The sequence below is a fragment of the Callorhinus ursinus genome, unplaced genomic scaffold, assembly GCF_003265705.2.
Source record: "Callorhinus ursinus isolate GAN/ISIS: 27379988/994484 unplaced genomic scaffold, GSC_fseal_2.0 scaffold12, whole genome shotgun sequence".
In the NCBI taxonomy this organism is placed as follows: domain Eukaryota; kingdom Metazoa; phylum Chordata; class Mammalia; order Carnivora; family Otariidae; genus Callorhinus; species Callorhinus ursinus.
Genome location: NW_027397074.1, coordinates 10,428,153 through 10,454,821, shown reverse-complemented (window position 1 = coordinate 10,454,821; position 26,669 = coordinate 10,428,153). Strand labels below are relative to the sequence as shown.

Sequence of the window (26,669 nt, the reverse complement as noted above, 5' to 3'; positions counted from 1 at the left end):
CACTAGGTGAGAAGGAGCCCATGCTGTTAGGCACATGTATACTATTCTCTCTCTCTCTCCCCTCCACCCCCATCCCCGCTACCCTGCTACAGCATTTAGGGGCCCATTTTGCAAGCACTACATTTACCACACACAAAGGCTGGATGGCCTGTAACAGACAAATCATCTACCCAATGTGTGTTTTTTTTTTTTTTTTTTAAGATTTATTTATTTGAGAGAGCGAGAATGAGAGAGAGAGAGTACATGAGAGGGGGGCGGTTTAGAGGGAGAAGCAGGCTCCTCGCCGAGCAGGGAGCCCGATGCGGGACTCGATCCTGGGACTCCGGGATCATGACCTGAGCCAAAGGCAGTCGCTTTAACCAACTGAGCCATCCAGGCGCCCCCTCTACCCAATTGTTACGTACTTTGTGATGAATGCTCTTTAGTGGTCATTGATGTGAGACAAAGAAATCTGCACATTCCATGCTTACTCTGTAGGTACATCCTCATGCTTCTTCTCTAGAACACTTTGTTTGGGGAAGGTCTTCCAGTCTTGCTCCTCCAGGACATTGGCCAGCCAATCAAGCCATTTGTCACTGTGTAGGAGTGAAAACACAGGTGTCTTCTAATCACAAGCTACTCGTTCCTCCATACCACGCTGATGACTAGGTGTATTTTGCCTCATGATCTCTCAGCATCCCTTCCCTGCATATTCTGCCAATACCTTCTGGCTCATATTAGGCAGATCTTATGTCTCTTTTGTTGAGTATTCTCTCTCTCTCTCTCTCTCTCTCTCTCTCCCTCCCTCTCCCTCTCCCTCCCCCCCCTCTCCCCCCCTCCCCCAGTGTCTCTCTCTCTCTGTGTTGCCCTTTCTTTCCTCTCTCTCTCTCTCTCTCTCTCTCTCTCTCTCGTTTTTGTTTACCTGGAGCATAGACTTCTTTCCCAGATGGGACATTTTGAGACCTTACCTCCTTGCTGCCTAGAGCCATGAGGGAAAATGAGATCAGATCTTCAGGAGAACATGTTTCATTTTATGGTGTTTAGGAACAGAAAAACTATCTTTTATGTGGAAGAGGTTATTTCTGCTTATCCAGAGGGTATAGGGGAATCTGGAAGCTCACTGTTCTCAATTGTACCCACCTAGATGTTCTACCCTTAGGGTCCAATGATTTGCCTATCATTGCCCTGACTTTGACATAGAAACCTGACAAGGCTATAAATGCAGCCTCCTTTTTAAGGATATGACTCTCAAAAGCACATACTGTGCCTATTTCTGGCACACGACCTCACAAAGGAGATGGGAATCTCTTCATTGTATGCCCAGAAGTCTTGTGGAGTTCACACTCTGCCTTCAGTTGATGGTTGGCTGACTTGATGTTATCATTTTCTTCAGTGAATATAACAACATCCCACGAACTCCAAACCTTTGTGATTACTATTGCCACCTTATTTCTGAAATGGTAGGTGCCTCCTCTTCAATCTATATTGTGTTCCAATCACTGCAGGTGAAACGCTTAGCATTTGTGATACTACAGCCTCTGAGTGATTTTCTTGACTCTAGTTATGACTGGTATACAGTCAGTTACTAGTGGAATCTTTGTGGCCACACAGCTGGTGAGTGATGATTTAATTCTACAATCCCATTCTGAGGATCTATCAACCTAGATTGGATTTCCCCAGAAATGGTCCCTGAGACAAGGATTCAAGTACAAATGGTTTACTTAGAAAGTAACTCTAGGAAATACTTAGAAAAATGTGAGAAGTTCAAAAAAAAAAAGAACTAATAGAAGTTGGATTATCAAATAAGTTACCACTCCGAGTGAGTACAGCTTAATGCTCTGGACAGTTCTGAAAATCAGTACAGATTACATGAATCAGAGTTTATCCCTTCCAAGGGGAAAATGTGCTGCAGTATTTAAAGTTAATGATTGCTCCTGAGAGACTTTAGTTCCCTGGTGTTCCAAGGCCAACATGTACACAGGCAGAGGGCTTACAGAAATTTCAGGCAGTTAAATTTGGGCTGCATGGAAATATGGACGGGATACCAATAGCATCTGCCATAGCTAGAAACTAAACAGTGCTATTAATGAAAATCCTTTAAAAAGAATTTCTGATTAAACAGTAGAAATGGATTTGAATGAATTTTATGTTTTCAGCATTTAACCAGCAACTAATGATTCTTTGTTAATTAAATCACTTAGATGGGGTTGACATTGGGATTCTTAATGCCTGACAAGTCTTAAAGACCATTACTTTTCTTAAAAATATTAAGGCTTTTAAATGTGTATTGCTTTAAAGAAAATTGTTAACTCCTTAAGAAATATAATTGCAAGATATTTCCTTTTGGTTTCTGTGAACCTGGTCAATAGACCTTGTTGGTTCATTGACAGTTCTTTGCAATGCATACTTGTCTATCCTCACTTGATGTAGCTTGACTACGTAAGCTACAGGAGTATTTGCAAATGGAATATGGAGCTCCCAGAAAGAACTGGGAGTGCGTTTAATCTGGAAATAATGTATCTCAATATCTCAAGTTAAAAAATATGAAAATAGTTACATATTCAAAAATGGGGAAGAAGAATGATATTGGAAAATGTACAATGCAAATTGTAAGGCAAATAATGCAGAAAGATATTTGAAAGATGAAGCCATCATGATTTCCCACTTTATTCCCAGACAAGTTTATTGCTGGTCTCAGCTCCTGTATATTGGCTTGTTTCTTTTGGATTAGTTACTTTAATTTACTTTCATTGGTTATGGTCCTCATTTACCATAAAAAGATAGTTTTGTCAACTATACTCTGAATTTTTTATTAACTATATACTGTTGTTAATTTTATTATTTCAGAAAATCATTAGTACATTTTCATGATTGAAAAGTCACTGATTGGTTTTAAATGATCTTATTATTCCAGCCATAGATTTGCCCTTCAGAAATAAGTATGAACAAGATCTCAGGTAGCTATGTGGTCATTGTTTGTCTTATTTATGTATTAACCTTCATTAATCACAAGTCTTACAGAATTTTTAGTGTAATTTTTTGAAACACTGCTTTTGTGGCAGGAACTGTTCTCTTTGTTTTCCACGGTAACTCATTTAGTCTTTATCACTACCTTGTGAGGTAGGTACTATTACTGTTCTTAATTTTACAGATAAAGAAACAGAGTTCTAGTATCTTTTCTAAGGGAGAAGACAGAATTGGAACACAGCCATCTTTGTTTATGAGTCTAGATGTAACCACAGAGTTATGTGGCTGAATGCTGAGGAAAATATAAAATATATTTACTAATTTTTTTAAAGAGTTTATTTGAGAGAGAGAGAGAGAGAGAGAGAGAGAGAGAGAGCACAAGCAGGGGGAGTGGGAGAGGGAGAAGCAGGCTCCCTGTTGAGGGAGGAGCCCGATATGGGGCTCGATCCCAGGACTCCAAGATCAAAGCCCAAGCCGAAGGCAGATGCCTAACTCACTGAGCCACCCAGGCACCCCTATATTTACTAATTTTATTGTGAAATCTGATTTATTTAAATAAGACTCCAAAATATTGGAATTGTTAGAAATTCAAAATCTGGTTTATTTAAATAAAACTCCAAAATATTGGAATTGTTAGAAATTCTAAGAATCTAGAATATGATTAGGTTATAAAAACAAAGAGAAATTGTTTTTAAATCTAAATTTATTCATTTTTATTAATTATTTTTTTAAAGATTTTATTTATTTGAGAGAGAGAATGAGATAGAGAGCATGAGATGGGGGAGGGTCAGAGGGAGAAGCAGACTCCCTGCTGAGCAGGGAGCCCGATGTGGGATTCGAATCCGGGACTCCAGGATCATGACCTCAGCCAAAGGCAGATGCTTAACGACTGAGCCACCCAGGCACCCCTACTGATTTAGATTTTAAGATCTTGGTATTTCATAACATTCCTAGTACTACGGATGTTTACAAATATTTTTATAGTGTAGCCATTTGCTTTTTGGAGGGGCGTATTAAAACAGGAAGGAGTAGAGTTAGGTTTCTTAAAAGAACCAAAGTTCTCTCTTTCATATATACTTGATTTTTTTTTAAAAGGTAAAGATAGGTGCTTTTTAAAATTACCTTCATTTAAAAGACGCATAAAGAAATTATGGGCTGTGAAACGAAGACTCTCAAAGGACAAATTTAGAGATTATAATGACAGGGTACGTAATCAAGGTTATTTAGTTTAAAAAAAAAAAAGAGATTGCCAGAAGATAATTGCTTTGCAAGTATAAGGAAAGCTTATAAGAAGGTGTTGACAAGCATGATAAATATTTTTTCCATTAATTACATGGTACACTAAAGATAGTTTTTGGTACTTAGAAATTACATTTTCAGTTTTAGGAATGGCAAAGTAATACTTAAGGTGAGGCAGAAGGAATACTTCTCTTTTGAACTGATCTGTTGTTTTTAAAAAAATATAAAAGTTAGAACTTACTTGCTGGGGCTTGAAGGACTGGGAAAAGAGTCCATGCCCAAGAAGCAAAGTTGTGTGTCACTGTTTACTGGGTAAAATTATTCAGGGTCCATGTATTCATTTAATTACGAGAAGAGGTAGAGAGACTGGCTTGGGCTGACGTGAGCTGTCAGTTTAGCTGAGTTGCTCACAGTTACTTAAACTATCATATTTGCTCCTAATTATTTAGTAGGTTTAAATTCAGAAATTGAAACATAAATTGTTACTACACTAGGGTACTTACTTGTAGAATGCATAGACTTTAACCTTAATTTGTGAATAGCAGAATCCCTTTCAGCATATTCCGAAGGTTCTAGGAAGCATTTTGAGAATTTTGAGGTCTCTGCTAGAGCTTGAAAACACGTACTAAGACCTGAGAATGTTTTTTTTTGTTACATGTTTCATTGTAAGGGACTTTGTCATAAGGTGACTATTTGCAAGGTAAATTCTGTTATAAATTCCAAATATTGACATTTGCTTTTTCTCATAATTAATTCATCTTTCTAATGTTTTGTCCAATGTTTGCGCCCTTTAAAAATACATTCCAAAAAATTGTTTGCACTCCTCATGATCTCTCTCCTGTTTAACCCTGTGTTCTCTTGATAGGTATCTTCTTCATTTAATTTTTTTCTTTAGTTTCTACCATAATCATACTTAAAATTTTTCAAATATATTATTGAAATGTATTTTCAAATATACATATACATTTATATATATATATATATATATATATTTATGTATTTGATTTTAGTGGAACTGAGTTAGGTTGAATATGTTGAAAATAAGGTCTTCAACTCGTGTTGGTCATCCTTTTGTTGATCCCAAATGCTATTTCATATTGAACTCATTGGTGATGTTACTAACTTTGCTTAAAAAACAGGTTTGTTCTTTCTGTTAGGTGCGTGTCTTACAGATATGCGCAGATTAGAAGTCATTTCTGTTTACCCTGAGTCTTGTTGCTTCCTGAGTCCAGATAGATGCATGCTTATTCCCCCACTTTGCTCAGATATTTGCTCAAATGCTTCCTTATTAGAGAGGACCCCCTTGGCCACCACATCTCCAGTACTATTCTAGTTTTAGTTACACTATCACTTTAACTATTGTCTGTTGTCAATCACTTTACCTCATTTCCTTTCTTTGTAGCATTTGTCTCTCCACCTGATGCTTTATATACATGTTTGTTGTTTATACTCTGTGTCTGTACTCCCACCTCCCCACCAATGGATGGTTTTATTTTTCTTTATTTGAATATAGAGACACTGTCTGCTTAGCCGAAATGTTAGTGTATGTGTATAGAAAAAATCAAGGCACATAGTGGGGCTTCTTCAATTGAGTATTTCTTTGTTAGTCATAACAGTGTGGGTAGAGGGCAAGTGCTACATAGTTGTCAGAATTTTATAAAAATTTCAACCAATGATCAGATATTTTTGTGCTCTTCAATGACAAGAGTCATCCGAACTTTATCTGTATTGTAGCATCTCTTCTCTGCAAAGAAATTATATATGTATATTATTAGTCTCTCTGAGTTCTTTAGGCAAATCCAGCCAAACTCACAAGTGATCCCTTTTTCAACTAGGGAGGACATTCCAGGTAATCAGCGTCAGGTGCCATAAAAACATTGAGCATATTGGTCAGCATTGCATCATAATGTTGGTAAAGAGGAAAAGATCAAAGAGTATACAGTCATTTAGTCATTTCATTAAAGTTTCATCCTTGGGAACTGGCATTAAAATTTCCACAGGGCTATGAAAAAAAACTTGTGATAGAAATCATGCTGATCTGTTTATTATATCTTAAGAATCATGTAGGGGCGCCTGGGTGGCTCAGTCAGTTAAGTGTCAAATTCTTGATTTTGGCTCATGTCATGATCTCAGGGTCGAGAAATAGAGCCCCGCCGTGTTGGGCTCTGCACTGGGTGTGGAGCCTGCTTAAGAGTAGCCCCCCCGCCAAAATAATGAAAAAAAAATTAAAAATCCTCTTAAAGAAAAAGAATGATGGCAAAAACCTGCACATATTTCTAGTTGAGGAAGTGTTGCAGAATCAGGATTACACAGTGGTTGATAAAGCCATGGTTGAGAAAGAAAATGTAAATATCAAGTAGAGATGAGCGAGGAAGTTTAGTACAAATTACTTTTGAAGCAAAAGAATAGTATACTCTCAATTGTTTGAAATTCTAAGTGCATATAATTAGAAAGGTTTAAAAGTTTTCTGTATCAAAATATAAATAGAATATTAAAATGATAGTTGGTCTTATTCAGAAATTTACTCAACATTTCAACAAAAGTCAACAGACTTGAGTTTTGGGCATGTCATGATTCAAGTTAATTGAAATATTTATTTAGGGGTGCCTGGGGGGCTCAGTTGGTTAAGTGTCTGACACTTGATTTTAGCTCAGGTCATGATCTCGGGGTTGGGAGATCGAGCGCTGCCTGCTTCAGGCTCTGTGCTGGGCATGGTGCCTGCTTAAAATTCTCTCCCTTTTCCCCTACTCCCCCTCCCGTGCAAGTGCTTTCTTTCTCTCAAAAAAAGAAAATTGTTTGAAATATTTGTTTAAAAGTAAGAACACTTACCAAAAGTTCTGATGGGTAATGATTTACAATTTATAATAACAGGCAAACAAATTTTGTCTCAATAATGTTGTCATTAGCTTCACTTTTGTTGATGTGACTTTCTCCTGACATTTACAGAATTCATTATTCCTTTTTCTTTATGTAATTCCATTGATGGTTAAAACTATCAGGTTTAAATTTTAAGATTTTAGAATTTGAGGGCCTTTCTAGTTGATCTAGTAAAGCCCCCACCCCCCCTTTTTTTTTTCCAGAAAGTAGGAAACTGAAGCTCAGAGGGCATAATTGAATCAGTTGTGGCCATTGATGCTTATTAGAGGCAGGGCTTGGGCTAGACCTGACTTTCCTAAATTGGATTAAAAAGTGGAAAATTATCAATTTTTTCATACAACAGGCCACAGTAAACATAAACCAGCAGCCAGTGTTGGGGGACAGTAATATCAATTTGAGAACAAGAGTTTTCAAGCCCCAGAGTGCTACTAACAAATTTATGGCATCTCTAACTGTGCAAGGGTGATCACCCCTTCTGGCTTTCCCCAGATAGGGATTCACAATAGAAATTAGAATCCTATTCACAGTGTTTGCAAAACATCAGAATTACTTAGCAATAGTTTTAATAATATATTTAGAATCTGCATTTGAGAAAAGAGAAAAGAATATGAGTTAGACGTAGCAGAGTTGAGATAGAGGTATATTAATACCTGTGGAATTAATCACTCTTCTTGAAATAAAAAGGTGACTCGTGAGGATGTCACTTTGTCCAAAATTTATTGGTAAATGTAATTTTAATTAGACAAAAAAAATAGTTCCAAAGTTCAACAGAAAGACAACGTGAAAGAAGCAGTGTGACAGAGTATGGCAGCTTATACTTTCTGGTATAAATTGAAAATGATGAGACTCCAGAGAGAAGAGCGTGTCAGGCATTTGGGTTTGAAACAGAGCTCAGAATCTTGATCATTGTGTGACTCTGGGCGCTTTGCTTAACACTCTTAAGTCTCATTTCCTCAACTGCATCATGGAAACTCTATTAAAACTAAAACCAGTGCTCACTTAGGCAACATAGATACTAAAACTGGAACAATACAGAGAAGACTAGCATGGCCACTGCACAAAAGTGATATGCAAATTCGTGAAGCATTCCATATTTTTAAGTCTTAAAAAAAAAAATACCTAAAACCATAAGCTTGGTGAAGATTAAATGAATTACCGCATGGTAAGTGCTTAGCCTGGTACAGTTGTGATTCTCCGTATATGTTTGCTGATAGTTGTGTTATTAAGACTAAAAGTAAGAAGTTGGTGAAACAATGGAAATAGTAAAAGAAAAAAAAAAGTTCTAGAAATGTATCCCAAATCTTAACTCATTATAAAGAAGGGATCACAAGCCAGTAATTATTCAGTAATGGGGAAAATTGGCTACTGGGAAAAACCGCTTAATGTAATTGTCCCCTCATACTATCGGGGGGAATTCAGTTTCACCAAGACTAAACACTACAGTGTAAAATAAGCAAACAAAACCATCAAATATTAGTAGAGACTATAGATGAAATTTATCTGATTAATACATAGTTTTGTGAGCAAAAAATTGCAAGAAATCATAAAGAATAGGTTTAAAAGTTAGAAAGTAAGCAACAAACTAGAAAAATAAGACTTAGAATTCACAAGAGTCTGTAAAAATTAATATATGAGAAAAAGTTTTACGTAGTTAGCCATCAAGGAAATTCAAGTAATTAAAAGATTGAAATAATCTTTTTTACTTAGAATTTAGGAAATAAAAATGTTAAGTATTCATGAAAGTGGAGTGAGATTGTTACAAATATAGTATAAATTGGCACAAAGTTTCTGTAAGGTAAATTGGCAATAGCTTAAAGAACCTTAAAATCTTTCTTAACTGGGAGTATAATGTACATATGTGTATGGATAAATGTTATCACCTCCCTGTTTCTCTGAGTTTTAGGATAACCATCTTCTTTCCCTATAATATTTCCAGTTTTCAAATTTCCTATAAAAATAGGAAAATCAAAATAAACAAAGTATTTTTAATAGGAATAAAACCTAACCAAGAGTTTGAAGATCACACCCTCTGTTCACTTTGCTTTTATTTTCCTGCACCGCCCTCTGGTGCCCAGCATGTGGTTAGCTTCTGATACCAGAATTGTAACCGCCTAATACACAAAATTGTATTGTTAATTTAATTTAGATAATTCATTTAAATTAACAATTTTTGTATATTACAAATTTGTTACATAAATTGTTATATTATGTAAATAAGTTCACTCGTATTTTGTAATTTAAAAAAAATACCCATGTTTCAAAGCAGGCTACTCTGAATTTGAGGTTTTTTTGCTGGTTATATACACAGTTTGAGCCTACCATTTTGTTTTTACATGCAAAAAAAGAGAAAACATCATTAAGACAAGTTCTAAGGAATAACTCAGATATTGAACAATTTTTCAGAAACCAAGAAATAAATTATGTCCTTTTTGCTCATTTAAGAATGTTTTATAACTAAGCAGTGTACAAAGTACCCTAAAGCAAGTCTGTCTTTGTAAGAGTTTAGACCACACATGGATTAGGGGAGGGGGTAAAAATTAGAGGCAAGCTGAATGGTCAAAGATTAAATGGGCCGTTTCTATTTCTCTGCAGTTCCAAGTGGAATAGTATCACCTTTGGGTTTCTTTTATCTTTAATTCTTAATGTTTCTAGAGGAAAACTACTTGAGCCCATTAACGATTTCAAAGGTAGGCTTGAGTGCCTTGTGAAAATGTGTTATGACATCCCACGAGGGCGCCATTCCTACACAAGGTTGCTTTCAAGGAACTTGATGCTTCTTTGTTTTGTTTTGTTTTTTTAAACTGATTTTTTTTTTTTAAAGATTTATTTATTTATTTATTTGAGAGAGAGAGAATGAGAGATAGAGAGCACGAGAGGGAAGAGGGTCAGAGGGAGAAGCAGACTCCCTGCCGAGCAGGGAGCCCGATGCGGGACTCGATCCTGGGACTCCAGGATCATGACCCTAGCCAAAGGCAGTCGCTTCACCAACTGAGCCACCCAGGCGCCCTTGATGCTTCTTTGACTTAACGATGTGCCGACATTGCATTTTTATCCAAGGTGGATTCAATGAGCAGCAGAGTTCTCTCTCTCAGAAATATTTTGTGAAGTGATTTCTTACTGAGCAGAGCACCTGAGAACAAAAATACTGTCTTTGTAAAGCTAAGAGTTTAAATTACTTCATTTGAGAGGTTCACAATTTATTTTGTCACTGAAAGTATCTTTTAATATGATGTGTGTACTTGACTATGATATTTAATAGGAACGGTCTTTGGAAGCATTGAAATTTACTATTCATGGTTATTTCAGAGACTGTTCAAATAATAAGTTAATGTTTGAAGGATACTTGTATCATCCCGTTAGTGAACTTTAAAGCTCACTAAAGCTGATATCGTTTATCAGAATCTTTCTCAATCTAGGAATCTGTTCTGATTTGAGCATACTAATGTTTTTGCTAAAATAGTTTTTTAAATAATAGAGTTGTGCTTGATTTAACGTCTACTATGTGCCAGACTTTTTAATAGGTGTTTTACACATCTCTTTCTTTGGGTGTTTTAATAGCATCTATTGAGACAGAATACTTTATGAATATATAAGCTTAACATAGTATAAAGCTAAAATACTTCTACAATTATAAATCTATAGCTTGATTTTGATCAACATTTCACACTGTCTTCTAATGAAACTCCATACATACATTTATCAAATATTTATAGCATACTATTATATACCCAGTACTGAAGTTGCAGTGCTGGGATGGCAATTTTCTTTGACTATGTGGGCTTCTAATCCAGTGGAAGAATCTATCAAGATACCATACAGAGAAGTAGGAAATTTTAATGGAGTTGTATTCTGTGAAAGATACGTCTAGGCCTAGGAAAGTTTATAATGGGATGGTTTGAGCTAGTCAAGAAAGGTCATGAAAGCCTTTTGTAAGGAAAGACTGTTAAGGAAGAGGAGTGTTGTAGGCAGAAGAACAGGTTATATGGAAGGAGGAAATGAAAGAATGGTCATTTGCTCGAGTAGGAATACAAAGTTCCACGTGATTTATACCCCAGATGCTCACCTTAACCCACACATCTTTCTGTCTCAGCATGCTAGCAGAGATTTTCTCAACAGTTCTTATAAGAGGCCTACTTGGTTGAATTTTCTGGGATTGGGAAAGGAATCAGTGTGGTATTAGCTTGGATTTCTGACTCCTGGGTTAGTTAAAAATATACATTTAAAAAAAGCATTTTCTTAATTGGTGACAAAAGCAGGGCTCCTTAAATCTATTTTCACTCACAATATACTATTTCCAAGCTTTGTAATGTTATTAAGCTTTTGCCCTAAGGTTTTTAATACATAAGTGATTTATGTATTAAATATGTGGTTTATAAATTAAAATTTAGGCACTTGTTACCAAAGACTGCAACTGCAGCTTGTGAAAATAAACCTGTTCTTTTTGTCTGTTCTAAAAGCAGATGAGTATAAGATGTCTGTGAAATACACCCTTACCGAATTTCGAACTTTTAAAATTTCTTCCCTTTCCTAGGAGAATAAGATTTGCTATGGGGACTTATACTTTGTAGGCTATTCCTTCCCCTGCATTATTTATGAGTTTTATTATGAGTATAATCATAGTATTTCTGTTATACACCCCTGAATTTGTATTTAATGAATTCGATTTACATTTAATCAGTTTGTGTTAAAGTGGCTTAATGAGATGCTTCATTTTTCTGTGTTAAAAGCAGGTCAAGGCCAACCGAAAGACTCAGGGCAATACATTATTTAGTGCTCATTTTCTGCAAACTTGTAATTTTATCATGAGTCATGGTTTAACTAAATCAGTTAATAACATTTCCTGTAACCATTTTTAATAATTCTCGAAGGTCAGACATTCTACTGTTGATTCATTGGCAAACTTTTTTTTTTTTTTTAACTTTCTAACATGGGAATGCTCACGTTCTTTTGTTTTCAAAATGGAATGTGCAGAATAAGATTGTGTCACATTATCAAGGAATGGGATAAAAGAGGCAGTGGAATTTAGAACTGACGCTTGACTTCACCATTTGCATGTCTCACTTATATTGAAAACTCAGCCTCATTGAACTCTGTACTTCTCTTGCCTCTTCCTCAAGTACCCATGAGTCCATCACTCCTCTAGTCCTCAGGCCATCCTAATGCCTATGTCAGACACCTGCAGGGCATTCCTGATAAGAGGCTCTTACTCAGCAACATCCCCGGTCCACCACCATACATTGTGGATTCTTCCTCCCAATCGATGTACAACCCCTCCTTGTCTGACAGTCTTCACACATACCAAAGCCACTTATTATGTTGAGCTAGATTATTGTAATAGCCTTCAAATTATTTTCTCCCTTTTGAATTTTGCTCACCTTAAATCCATTTCCCAAATAGCAGCTTGCATGCTCTCTTAAATTTTTACATTAAATTATTTTGTATGTGGCTTAAAATCTTTCTGTGACTTGCCATTTGACAGAAATTCAAAGTGTAGTTCTTCAGCATTTCTGTTGGACCATGCATGGTCTAGCCCCGCCTCCCTCCGTGAACACATTTTATGTCATTTTCCTCACTCATGTCTGACTGAGCCGAACTCTTCTTCTTTATACATCCCTAAACGGCTTCCCTTTTGTTGTTCTACTTGTCTGGAATGTTCTTCCTCCATAGTCTTCAGTGAAACATTTCTCTGGAATCACAGGAAATGCCATTTCTCATGCGAATTTTCCCCTGAATACTCACAGTCCAAAATGGAACCCACTTGTGATATTGTCTCCTAGGAAATTTGCCTAAATTTATGATCAGAGAAACTAAGCTTCAGGAAGGTGAGTGACAGGCTCAGGGTTACACTAGGAGTTGGGGGCTCAGATGAAAATTGCTGTTTGAGCCTTAGTGCACTTTTGCTACCAATTTACTCACTTTATGAAAGAGAAAGCAGTGCAACAGGACTGGGACATATAAACCACACAGTCAAATAAAATGATATGATTGATTTTCATGTTCATTTATACAAAAACGTTTTATCTTTCACAGTTTAACAGCAATGCCCAGGATGTGAGCTGTTTTCTCTATTGCTTTACAGAACTAATCGTAATGTATTGTAATATGTTAGTTAGGAGGCTCTGCAAGAATAGTTAAAATCCCAGACTCTTATGTCACAGTGCTAATCTGATCCTGACTCTATGTCTTATGTACCTGGTAACTACGGGCAAGTTCTCTAACCCCCCAGCACCTACGTTTCTTAGTGAATAGTAATAATAATAATATGTATCTTGTAGGGCATTTGCAAAGAGGAAATGGTTAATATTTGTAGAGTAAATGCAACATATAGTAGGCACCAGATAGGGGCTTACATACATACGTATGTATACGTTTGTGCATAATTTACTTAATGCCTGAAGATACAAAACTATCATCCGCCACAATTCTTGACCTATGACAGGCTGATAGTAAATATTTGCTTATTGAATTGATGAAACATGCAGTGCATCTTATAACTAAGCTTCATTGATTTTCAGAGAAAAAAGGAATGATTGTTATATTTATAAGAATATGTGACCAGTTATAAAATTTATATTTTGGTTTGTGATCCACCTATTAAAATTGTTTAATTATGTGTCTTTGAGAAAGTCTCCAACATTTCATCTGGCCAGCCTCCTACCTTCTAGCAGGCATGGTTTTATTATTATCCTCATTTTGCAGATGTGATACTCGGCCCCAAGAGCCTCAGGGGCTCATAAAAATAGCAGAGTTAATAAATGATGGGATGTTTCCACTTGCCTCAGTGTCCCAGATCTCACTGCAGAACTCAGTGCTCTTAGCTTTTTGGGAAATACCCAATGAACTATGTGAATACTTTTGATAGGATGGGTGATATTAGTTGGGTGATAATTCTTAAATTTTCATGTTGGGGCAGGCATCAGAGGTCGACGTTCTGTCCTCCTGCAGCTTCCTAGTTGTTCAGGGCTTCATCACTTACAGCAAGGATCTGCTTGCCCTTGGCCTTGCCTCCATCATTCCCTCCATCATGCCGTCTGTATATAAGCTCTCCAGCAAGCAGTTCTAAAAGGCCACCTGTTGTTCCTGATTCTTTCACATTACTTTCCTGGGTTATCCCTGGTAGAAAGATTGTACCATCACATTTCAAGATTACTAAAACTCTGTTCCTGTCATTGACTTTACTTCCTTTCCACCTAGCTTTTCCTTGCGAGAGGTAAACAAGTGGTTAGTTTGTCCTTGAACCTTCCCAGGTGTCACCATATCATTTCTGGATTCTGAATACATTTCATTGTTTGTTGGCTTTTTTTTTTTCCCCTCTCTCTAAAGGCTCCGAAAATTTGAGAGCTGAAAGGGACCTTATGTAATTCAAGTCCTAAATTTATGATCAGAGAAACTAAGCTTCAGGAAGGTGAGTGACAGGCTCAGGGTTACACTAGGAGTTGGGGGCTCAGATGAAAATTGCTGTTTGAGCCTTAGTGCACTTTTGTTACCAATTTACTCACTTTATGAAAGAGAAAGCAGTGCAACAGGACTGGGACATATAAACCACACAGTCAAATAAAATGATATGATTGATTTTCGTGTTCATTTATACATTTACGTTTTATCTTTCACAGTTTAACAGCAATGCCCAGGATGTGAGCTGTTTTCAGCACCTTGTCCAAGCCAATGTGAGAAATAAGAAAGTGCTGAAAGATGCAGTGAATAATATCACAGCAAAAGGAATCACTGACTATAAGAAAGGCTTTAGTTTTGCTTTTGAACAGCTGCTTAATGTAAGTATCCATACCACCCCCTTTTCTCTTTTATTACTGAATCACAGCATATGAATTTCAGTATGCTGGTACTTACCACCATCAGTCACTATGAGTTACATAACAGTGCTGTTTTTCATTTAATTTAAAAGCAGATGTGTCCAGGCAATAGAAATCTTTGAACTACTTTTATTTTTAAATCCAAAATTCAAAGACATACAAAATGTAGACATTTTTTTCTTTTAAATCTTTTCTTCCATCATCTTTTAAAACTCTGTTTAAGAAGCACATTTGTAAGATAATTATTTAATTTTGTATAAACCCTTCCAACTTAGTTGGCATATGTAGAATATCATTTCCTTTTTGTTTTCTCGATCACTACTGTATTTATCTGGAGACTGGCATTTTCAATTGTCCAATGGCTGGTGGAAATATTTTAGTTTTAAACATCTACTTTGTTCTTGAAGTTATTTCTTAATGTATAGGAAGGTCCAAATGACAGACATGAAGGTGAGGAGAACATAAAATGCCGGAGCAGGGATTCCTTCCTCAGTGAAGATCCCCCTCCCAACAAATCACCCACCTATGTTCCATTTAGACTCTCACACTCCAGCACGCCTACTGTCTGCCCCATATTACAGTGTATATCTCACACTCCAGACTAGTGTTCTCAAATGGCTATGTCATCTGTTTCATTTTGAACTCTTCAAGTGCAGGAGTTATCATTCAGGTTTTGTTTTGTTTGTTTGTTTAAAGATTTTTTTTATTTATTTGACAGAGAGCAAGAGAGGGAACACAGCAGGGGGAGTGGGAGAGGGAGAAGCAGGCTTCCCGCTGAGCAGGGAGCCTGATGCGGGACTGGATCCCAGGACCCTGGGATCATGACCTGAGCTGAAGGCAGACACTTAACAACTGAGCCACCCAGGCACCCCTCATTCAGTTTTTTTACCTCTCACAAAGCAATATTATCATGGTGGTTGAGAGTGCAGACTTAACCTTTCTCTACTTTGACTTCCTCCCTTACACCATGGCACATACCTCAGAGGGTTGTAGATAGGATTGTCCACAGAACCTGACACATAGCAAACCTCATGTGAGTGTGGGTTGTTGGCTTGGTGTTGGAGTCATGATCATTATGACCATAATTAACAACTAGCACATGTCTGCTAGAGAGTCAGCTCATAATTCATACCATATTTGCTGAGTCACTAAAGAAGCCCTTACATGTGGTCTTATCTGCAAATCCTACTTTGTTGTTCCCTAAGTAAAGCTTCTAAACAGTTTTCAGGTTGTCTGAATCATTGATTCAGCCAATATTTATTGTGTGCCTCACAATTTCCTGCCATGTTACCAGCACTAGAATAGCAGAGGTAAACAAGACTGTCCGATTTCAACAATGTCCAGCATGATATGGTTAATTATTATTCCTAGTGTAGTATGTTAGTGCTGTTATAGGGCATTTGGAGTCTGTTTACTTGAGTGGCACCAAAGAGGGGTTCAGCTTACCCAAAGGAGGTTGGGAGAGTGGGCATTTCCTTGAAAACAGGATTTTGAAGAATGAGTAGAATTTAGGCAGGTAGATGAGAGAGGGAAAATCATGTCAGATAAAAAGAACAACATGGACAAAGGCACAGACGTAGGAGACATTGTGGCACATTGAGAAAATGGCCGGTGCTTCAGCATGACTGGGACATAGCAATACAGGAGCTGCGAGGGAAATAAAAAGGCCATGAGGTGTCAGTTAATGAGGTGTTTAGGAGCAAATGAAAAGTTGATAATATGAGAATGACATGGTCTAACGAGTGTTCTAAGTTAAGCTGTTGTATAAGTCCTGGTCTTGGAGTAGACGCAAAGAAACGTTAAGGAGAATGACATGGTAACTAACTGGATGGTTCTCTGGACTCGAACAGTTGCTGGCTGGTGACACAGGAATCTAGAGAGAGGGACTGTGAGGGTAGAAATAGCTCTGTTTCTGCTACGTGGAGTTTGAGGTGCTGGTATTTATTAGGTAACGTTAAATAAGCAAGTAAGGAGACAGGAAAGCAAAGTAGTTCAGCTTTGCAGTTTCCAGGGGAATTCTCTTTGGTTAAATGCATATGTTTATTAAAAGATGTATGTTGGTTAATAGAACGATGAAAACTCAGAACTTTGAGAATCAGATGTAATGAACGATTAGATGAAAATGGATTCTTTCTCCAGTAAAGAAATAGAAGTTTGTGGGTTTTTTCATAGAAGTTCTTTTTCTTTTAAGTCAATCAGGTTTTTCTAGATTGTGTCATTGTCATTACTCTTCTTGGTATTGTTAATTTGCGTCACTTCATGCCCTTGTATTCAGGATTCAGTTGTGAAATGATAAGGGGTCTCAAGCCTCGTGTACTATTTCCAAGGCTGTCTCATTAGAGAGGCCACATTAACTCCCAGATTCACTACTAGTTGCTGATTAAATATGATTTAACTCCTCTTGGCCTCTCGTACTACCGCTATCACAATTGTAAATGATATTTAATATGACCTCAGTTATTCCTGAAATAAGTCCTATGTTCTGCTTTCCACATATCCCTTATGTATTGCAGTTCTTCATTTTAAAATAATTACCCCAAGGGCACCGGGGTGGCTCAGTAGGTTAAGCAGCTTACTCACGATTCTGAGTCATGGGATCGAGCCCCATGTCAGGCAGTGCGCTCAGCGTGGAGTCTGCTTGTCCCTCTCCCTCTGCTCCTTCCCCTCCTTGTGCTCTCTCTCTCTCTCTCAAATAAATGAATGAATGAATAAAAAAAAATCTTTAAAAAATAATAAAATAATTTTCCCAGATGTCATTACTTGCCTTATTCAAAGTTGAAGCAGATTTTGTTACCTATTTCAAATACTTCCAGTCTTATCACACAGTATCATTCTTTAGTTTTTACTAGTTTGTCCTTGTAAGGTTTATCATTAAGATCCCTGAAGCAAATATCAAATAGAATTAAATGTATCATTTATCCCACAGTACACCATAAACTGAGATTTGAATTAGTCCTCAGGTAGAATTTCATAAAATATTACAAATATACGGAGATGCATTGTTCAAAAAAAAATTTTTTTTAAGATTTTATTAGAGAGAGAGCATGAGTGAGGGGAGGGGCAGAGAGAGAGAAGCAGACTCCTCACTGAGCAGGGAGCCAGATGCGGGGCTCGATCCCAGGACCCTGAGATCATGACCTGAGCCGAAGGCAGATGCTTAACTGACTGAGCTACCCAGGCACCCCAAAAAATTTTTTATTAAGTACATAATATGATAGATGCTATGCTGTGTACTGGCCACACAGTGATACAAGGAAACACAGGATATACAGGGATAGACATACCGTAATTTATGAAATAACATATTAAAGTAAATTACCAACTCTACTAATTGTCGTTTTATTGAAATAGTCAAGTTCTTTACTTAATTTGTTACAAACCAGTAACATATAAATGTTATGATTGTGTGATTCTTTAGATAATTGCAAATCCTCTGACTAGTTGCTGACTTTGCTCTACCACACATCTACTAAGGAGGCTACTCCTAGGAAAAATCATGTTGAAAACAAAACATTTTGTCATTCCCCCTTTTGTGTATGTCCTAATATCTCTCTCTTGGGAAACATTATTATTTTAATACACAAGTGATCAGCAAGACCCAGTGTGTTTACTTACACTGGTACTTGTATTCATTAATAAAAATGCCCCCACTACTTCCAAAAATGAAACCAAGTCCTTACATAAAATCTTTACCTAATCACTTTTATGTAACAGTCCTTTAGGTACATATATTTTGCCCATCTTAAAGAGACAGATAAAAAGAAATCATCAAAGAAATTAATTTTAGTTAAGGATTTCAGTGCCTTTCACAAAAGCATTTTGATGATAAAGTATGTAACTTTTTGTATAGTCAAATTTTCATATGGCTTTCAGATAAGAACTATGTTTGAATGTGACAATTGTATTAGTACTTGCATTTTCACAATACTTTGTTCAAAGCTTTAACTGCCATGTTCTGATGGCCTGATCAATGGGGTGAGATTATATGAAACAGGATTTTTTCATCAATAGAGCATAATATTGTCTTGCCTAACTTTTACAGTGCGAAATGGGATTTATCTTTCTTGAAAAGTGAGATCGAGTATAGACTTTCCAGAATCCTAACCACTACCCAAGAATTGATTTTTTTTCAAAAACAGTAATCATTTAAAGGCCAGGGCTGGTAGTGTCCAGTATGGTAACCACAATTCCATGTGTCTGTTGAGACTTGAAATGTGCCTGGTCTGAATTGAAATGTGTTGTAAATATAAAATAAACACGGGGATTTGAAGAGCTACGCTGAAAGAAAAAATGTATACTATCTCAGTAATTTCTATATGGATTTCATGTTGAATTGATAATATTTTGGATGACTGGGTTAAGTAAAATATGCTAGTAGAATTAATTTCAGAGATTTCTTCATACTTCCGTTACTGTGGCCATTAGAAAGTTAAACTTACAAATTTGGCTGGCAGTATACCTCCATTGAACAGTACTCAGCTGGAGGTTTGACATTTTCAAAGAAGCTGAGCATTCATAAAGTAGTGTAGTCTTTTATTCTCAACACTTTTGCAAACACATTTCATAACAGTAGAAGCTTGAGATTGTAATTTCAGACCTCAAAGAAGTCCAGCTTTCTAAAGTAATTGTTCATTTTAGTGGCCCTTTGTTGCTAATCCATTGTTCTCCTATGACTGACTCTTTGGAGACCTTAAAGTTTAAAGGGGATTTGCCATTGGAATTGAATCTTTCAGAATTAGAGTATGTTTGGCGGGTTGAGAGAGGATAACAGGATAGTCTGGGATTAGCATTTACAAAAATATAAGAGCATTGGGTGTTAGGGATCAACTAGGAGTTTATAATTTTGGAGAGGTAAAGTGAATAAAGTAGGATGAAGAAGGAGGAAAGGGAGCAAAAATGTTTGTAAATGGATTAAAAATATATGTGGAAGGGTATGCAGAATTTTCATTCATACTATTTATTTGTTTCTGGTACAAATTATAGGCGCATAAAATTGACATAATAGCCATTAGTTTAAAATCCATTTATTAATCAACCACTGAGAGGTTATTATTATATGCTAAGCCGTTGACGATCAAAAAAGACAAAAGTTCATGCCCTTATAGCACTTAAATTCAGTCAGGGGAAGCCAGCAATAAAAAAGTAGATACTATGTACATAAAAGAATATAAAATGCTATGAAGCAAAATACAACCTGGGAGAGAGATGGCAATGTAAAACATAGTTTTCAGTAAAGTCCTCACTGATAGGTGACATTTGATCAAAGACCCAAAGGAAGTGAGACCTATGGATGTCTGGGGGATGGGAGGAGGCCCTGGTAGGGATGGGCCTGGCCTGATCTCGGAAGTGGTTCTTTAGAATATACCTACTGAACAGATCTTTCACCCACTACCTGCAATCTGTTCATGCTCTTTACATATTGTTTTATATTTCTTACCTTTTATTGTGAATGATCCACATTTTGTTTTTGTTTTCTTTACAGTATAATGTTTCTAGAGCCAACTGCAATAAGATTATCATGTTGTTCACGGACGGAGGAGAAGAGAGAGCCCAGGAAATATTTGCCAAATACAACAAAGACAAAAAAGTGAGTGCAAGTTTATAGTATTTTAATCTTAATATCAATGTAGATGGTTTTTAAAGAGACTGTCAGGGAGGGGCAGTAAGAAGGGATGTTAGTGTGCTGATTATAAAGTCATACAGATCATGGATTATAAACCATTGGCTAAATTAAAGAATTATTAAATATATAATATTTTTATGTGATCCATAACTACCTTATGTCTAACTTATTAATTTGGACCTATAGAATCCTATTTGATTTTTTTTTAAAGATTTTATATATTTATTTGACAAAGAGAGAGAGCACAAGCAGGAACACAAGCAGGGGGAGTGGGAGAGGGAGAAGCAGGCTTCCCGCCGAGCAGGGAGCCCGACGCGGGGCTCGATCCCAGGACCCTGGGATCCTGACCTGAGCTGAAGACAGGCACTTAATGACTGAGCCACCCAGGCACCCCTATTTGATTCTTATATATAGATTCTATATAAGAAAATATTATAGGAAGAGAATAACCAGAAGAGAATGGAAAAATAGGAACAGTTTGAGCTTTTCTAGGATAAATTTATGATCATTTAATTATTAAAGATTATAGGGGCGCCTGGGTGGCTCAGTTAAGTGCCTGCCTTCGGCTCAGGTCATGATCCCAGGGTCCTGGGATCAAGGCCTCCCAACACCATTTTAAATGAGGCTTCCTTTATTCAGTTGTACACTTTGAAGAAAATATTTTAGACAAAATCTTATAACGTACGGTATGTAAAAAGTGTTCTATTTCAGTATGCAATGAAGAATGTGAAGATAAGTATTTTGAGGTTGGAATGTATTTGTTACAGTGATTATTTAACTGCAGAGGAAAGTATTGTAGGGAGCCCTGACTAATTTGAATGTCCATCCATGTAGCAAAACCTGCTGATATGGTGGAGAATATCAACTGTGACTATTTCTCTAGCAATCCTACCATCAGCTTATTTCATCTTTCTTAGTGACTCTGCATTTGATAAGAGAATGATTCTCAACTTGGTTTTTTTAAATGTTAAGGATCCATTAAAAAAATAATGATATAAGCTATTTTTTGTTTCACAAATTCCAACAGAAATTACATACTTATCCACAAGTGTCTTCTGAGTAAAATGCCAATTCACTTTGCTTTTATTTGGACTTTTCACACTTAGAAAGGTGTGGCTCATCATGAGCACTAGTGGATTGTTTTTTATGCATTTCAGGAATTGAAAGGAGAGAAGAAAAAGGTGAACTAATATATTTAGATAGTTTTGCAGACACAACATTGTGAATAATTTGGTACAGTATTGATGAAAATTTTGCAGCACTTTGAAATACACTTAGGTACTTTTTAGCCTATATGTGATTGGAATATGATTAAAGAATTGAAAACATAAGCAAATTACGTACTTTGAAACATGCCTTCATCAAAACAAAGTCAACTTTTGTGGACAAATAATTTCTTTATTCATGCCCAGTAGTGCATTTTTTTAAAGGTATTATTTATTTATTTATTTGAGAGAGAGTGAGAGCCAGAGAGGTCACAGAGGGAGAGGGAGAGGGAGAAGCAGGCTTCCTGCAGAGCAGGTAGCCCGATGCGGGCTCGATCCCAGAACCCTGAGATCATGACCTGAGCCAAAGGCAAACCCTTAACTTGACCGAGCCACCCAGGCATCCCAGGAAGAATTTCTTAAAGGAATACAGCAATGAATTTTACATTTGATATCAGATTTTGTGCCCGAGGTGTATCTTGATTTTAAGGAGTATATAATATATTGTTTTTTTTAATTTTATTATGTTAATCACCATACATTACATCATTAGTTTTTGATGTAGTGTTCCATGATTCATTGTTTGCGCATAACACCCAGTGCTCCATGCAGAACATGCCCTCTTTAATACCCATCACCAGGCTAACCCATCCCCCCACCTCCCTCCCCTCTAGAACCCTCAGTTTGTTTCTCAGAGTCCATAGTCTCTCATGGTTCGTCTCCCCCTCCGATTTCCCTCCATATATTCCAATGAATTTGAATAAAAGAATATAAATGCATAAAAGGAGAGGTGATTTTCACCTAAACTTGTAATTTATTTCTTCTTCCAAAACTGTATTTGCATCCAGGATTAACACAATAACATCTCTTGGAGGCATATCATGAGGGTTTTTTTTTTTTCCTTTTTTTTTTTTTTAATACAAAAGGAATTATGTCATGAGGAAAGCAATTATTTTCTACCCTCTATTGTCACAAATTGTTTAATTGAATAAATGAAGAATTTGCTAGTTTAAGGTCATTTTTCTGTGTATACATTCTAAAAATGTCCATTCTAAATATTAATGTCCTGAAACACTGCTTCTCAGCCCCTTCACCTTTTACAGGAACTCAACTTTTTAAACAAAGCATTTTGTGACATGCTGAACCACATAATAAATGATTCATATCACATTCACTTTTGTAAAACTGATGAATTTAGTCTTATTCAACCATCCTGCTGTTTGTTTGCTAACATAGTGACTCCTATGCTCTATGGACACACACTTTTCTTAAGGCCACATACCTTTATTAATACCAAAGCAACTTTGGAAATGAATTAGTGCTTAGTTTCTGCAATGTAAATGCTATTTTTACCTAACATAAAAATGAAAATGTTCTTGGAATTAGGTACTTGATTGGTTCTGTGATTCTAATTTCAGTGGCTGTAGCCAAGTTCTGTGATAAGCACACTTACACGTGTATGCTTACCTACATCCACAGATACATCCACACACATTTATATCTGTTTTAAATGGGCATCCTCTTCTCTCTGTTCATTGTGTCTCCAGGAACAAGAGACCATGTGTGTTACTTTGGCATAAGATTTATTATATAAAGTTGTATGAATAAAAGCCAACAGGTAGTTGAGAGGTACATAAGGGGTGAGGAAATAGAAATCTGGATAAAGTCCTTTTTTTTTTTTTTTCCCTAAAATCTTTGCAAATTTGCTAAGAAATACTGGGGGAAAAGTAAGACCATCAACTCCAGGCGAAGTTGTTTAGATGCACACACAGGTATGGATGTATATACACACACACATATATATATATTTTTAGGAACGGAAGAGCTGATTCATTATTATAAATTAGTAAAGGGATACACATCCAGGGAAAGCTTATAGACACAAAATAGAGAAATGATAATTGAGGGAGATCCTTGAAAGAGGAGAGACAGAGAGAGAGATACAGATCATAGATTTCTGATTTGAACAAGCAGGAATTCTGTTTATGGAAACATTGCTGTCCCACATTTCTTATGCTCTCTACTTTGTTGCTCAGTGCCTTACCACATTTCCTCATGTGGGAAAACTTTGTTAAACCAAAATTTTATCTCTTGGTATTTGCATGTTCTGTATCCACTAACAGTGAAAGTAGAGGATAGCAGATGACAACTTTTAAGTCAGTTACATGTTTGAGCATATCTGTATTTTGTCAAGACACCATTTACATAGTTAATTGTTTATGCTAAAGGCATGTGTGTAGGTATATATGTACCTACTGAAGATAGCGTGTGTGTGTGTGTGTATACACACATATACATATACATAGGAGAAATTCTTTTCACCATCTTCAAATATGACTTCAAATGGTTGTGGATGAATTTGAGGACCCCTTTCTAACTTCTCCATATTCAGAATCCCCTACCTCCCACCGTCCCACACCATGTGAGACATGTGCTGCCCACAGATACTAATATAGAAGGTAATTGACTATCTTTGTCATGCAAGGATGTATACGACACAAAATGTTTAGTATTTTTGCCATAGACTTCTTTGCCACAAGCATTTTCATTGCAAGCATTTTCACCTCATCACTAAATGGCCATAAGGCAACTTTGCCATAAAAGATAAAAAATAATTGATTGACAGATCGGTTTGACAGTTTGGTTTCTTAAACGGGTTGATAGTTTGATTTCTTTTCTCCATCGATGCATGCTGCATTGACGGATTGTACTCCCATTTCTGTATGACATAAATATTAGCCCTCATAATGGTGTATACACATTTCCTACAGAACTTTGCAATGTCTGTCGTTGGACATGTACCAGTATGGAAAGAAAAAATAACTATGGAGAACGCTTTCACAACACACAAAAAAAATACAAAGCTTAGTGACAAATATGCTTCCTAGTGTCTAGAGACTGATCCTTCTGTCATAAGATGAAGAGATTTTAGCAAAAAAAAAAGAAAAAGAAAAGTACAATGCCGAAGAATGAGACAAATCAACCAGCCAAAACATCCCAGAAAAATGTAACACTATGAATGAAAGACTTTAAAGACCAGTGTTTAGGTATAACCCACGAAATAAAAGCAGTGAGTTTTGCAGTACTGCTGTGACTCCACAGCATACGTTTTGAATGTATTCAAGTAGTTTGTATTTCACAAAATAAAGTCTTTTAAAATTTGTTACTCATTATCCATGTTTCATTATCTTTTTCAATGAATGATGCTCTTTTATTTTTCATGATTTTATCTTTTACAGCAAAATTGCCTTAAAGCCAATACTTAGGCAGTGAAATGTTTGCAGTGATATTGCTTGGAGCAGAGATGTTTACAGTGAAATTATCTAGAACCATGTATGACAGAGCAGTCCCCTACCTGCAAAATTAGTATTTGTTACATAATAAATTTATCAATTCAGAATTTCACTAGCTACCTTATGTTTCAAATGGCCAGTGTGTAAAAATAAAATTTGATAGGTTGAATAAAATAAAAACTTTCAGTACTCTTAAAAATACTGCACATGATTATGACTTTATGTTAAAACCGATTCTTTAAAAACAAAGTTCACTTGTGGCTTTCAAAGTAGCAAAATTACAAAGTCATAAAGAAAGTTGGATGAGCTATCAAAGGAAAATCTGAAAACTACTCTTTGAATTCTGCCTTTTCGCCCAAGCCTCTTGCTTGGCATGCATGGGACTGCTGAATGCTTCATTTACACTCATTTTTCATCCAGGTGACATTAGAAATCATTCAGAGCAATCCAGGTAGGTGTGATGAGGTACATCCGGAGACCTGATGAATGAGGCTACAGATATACAGCACAATTTAATGAGGCCAAAAGGTTGAGAGTTAGAACAAAATGTTTGGGTTCTTTCGAAATGCATTACTCTTGGGAATTAATCTACCTGATTATAGATAGGTACAGCTTTAAAACTGAGTCCCTGTTAATCTCCTCACACAGCTGTTCCATATTAAAATGCATTCACTTTATAATCTTTACCTGCAGCAATGCCATTCCTTAGGGTTCACCCATGTGTACAACACTTCCTTAAAAATGGTGCCAAAACTAAAATGAACTCTATCATAAAGTCCAAACAAATGAATAAAGGAAAGTGAAACCAGACACAGAGTTGAAAGATAACTCCCAGGCCTAGCAAAATTAAAGATACTTGATTTTCTGTCGAATAGCAAAAAGATTGGTTAGCCATACACACTTAAGATTGTCTAGCCAGGTAGAAAGTCATCCTCAGAGTCTTAGCTTAATTCTCAGAATTAATCGAGAAATGCAAAAGCATCGAGAATTTATAAAATGAAAATTTCAAAATAACGAGTAAAGAAGAACAAATGGGAACGGTGATAGATGGATTTCAAAATAAAGAATACATTGCTAAAATTATAAGAGGCTGACAGTAGATCCATTGTTACATTTAAAAAATTATTTAGAAAATGATTAGCAGTGTCTTTCCTATTTTTCTGTCAGATCCAGGGTAGGAAGAAATCTGTAGCCTACAAAAATCTAAAGCAAGTTGCAAATGATGGAATCTGCCTATGTGTTTTATATAGTAACAGTGAAAACTGTCAATTAATTTTTCAACAGATGGTAAGGAAAGTAATTTGTTGCCTTCTCTATTGTCCCTGCCTGGCTTCTCCCCGGCAAGAGTGAAACCTTTGGAAGCAATGTTGGAATATATGCAGCATTCAGATTTGTAAAATATGTAATACCATTTAACAAATGCACTGCTTCTAAAAAGTTTCCTTTTAGATATCTTGCCACTTTCAACAGTTACCAAAAGTTTTCCAGCTTTAGAATAGAAAATGTACCTTTGTTCATAAAAATCAAGTATGTCATTTATGCCAGACTTACTATAGAGTTGAAAAGAATAATTACCAGTAGTAACATTGGCCCTGCCAATAGAGAGATTATCCATTTAAAAGGCATGGGTGTGTGTGTGTGTGTGTGTGTGTGTGTGTGTGTGTGTGTGTGTGTG

The 26,669-nt window shown here is 36.3% G+C and overlaps 1 protein-coding gene and 1 non-coding gene across 9 annotated transcripts in view; both read left to right on the top strand.

The window, feature by feature from the left end:
* Nucleotides 1-26,669, top strand: part of CACNA2D1 (calcium voltage-gated channel auxiliary subunit alpha2delta 1) — a 482,730-nt gene that overhangs the window by 380,960 nt on the left and 75,101 nt on the right. For all 8 annotated transcript variants that reach the window (XM_073898722.1, XM_073898721.1, XM_025873249.2 and 5 more), the window contains exons 11-12: nt 14,676-14,834; nt 20,356-20,460. In XM_073898722.1, the coding sequence (XP_073754823.1) occupies nt 14,676-14,834; nt 20,356-20,460 (264 nt within the window). The remainder of the gene's footprint in view (nt 1-14,675; nt 14,835-20,355; nt 20,461-26,669) is intronic.
* Nucleotides 8,054-8,160, top strand: LOC112825371 (U6 spliceosomal RNA). The gene has a single exon (XR_003208670.1). It is a non-coding gene; the product is annotated as a U6 spliceosomal RNA (small nuclear RNA).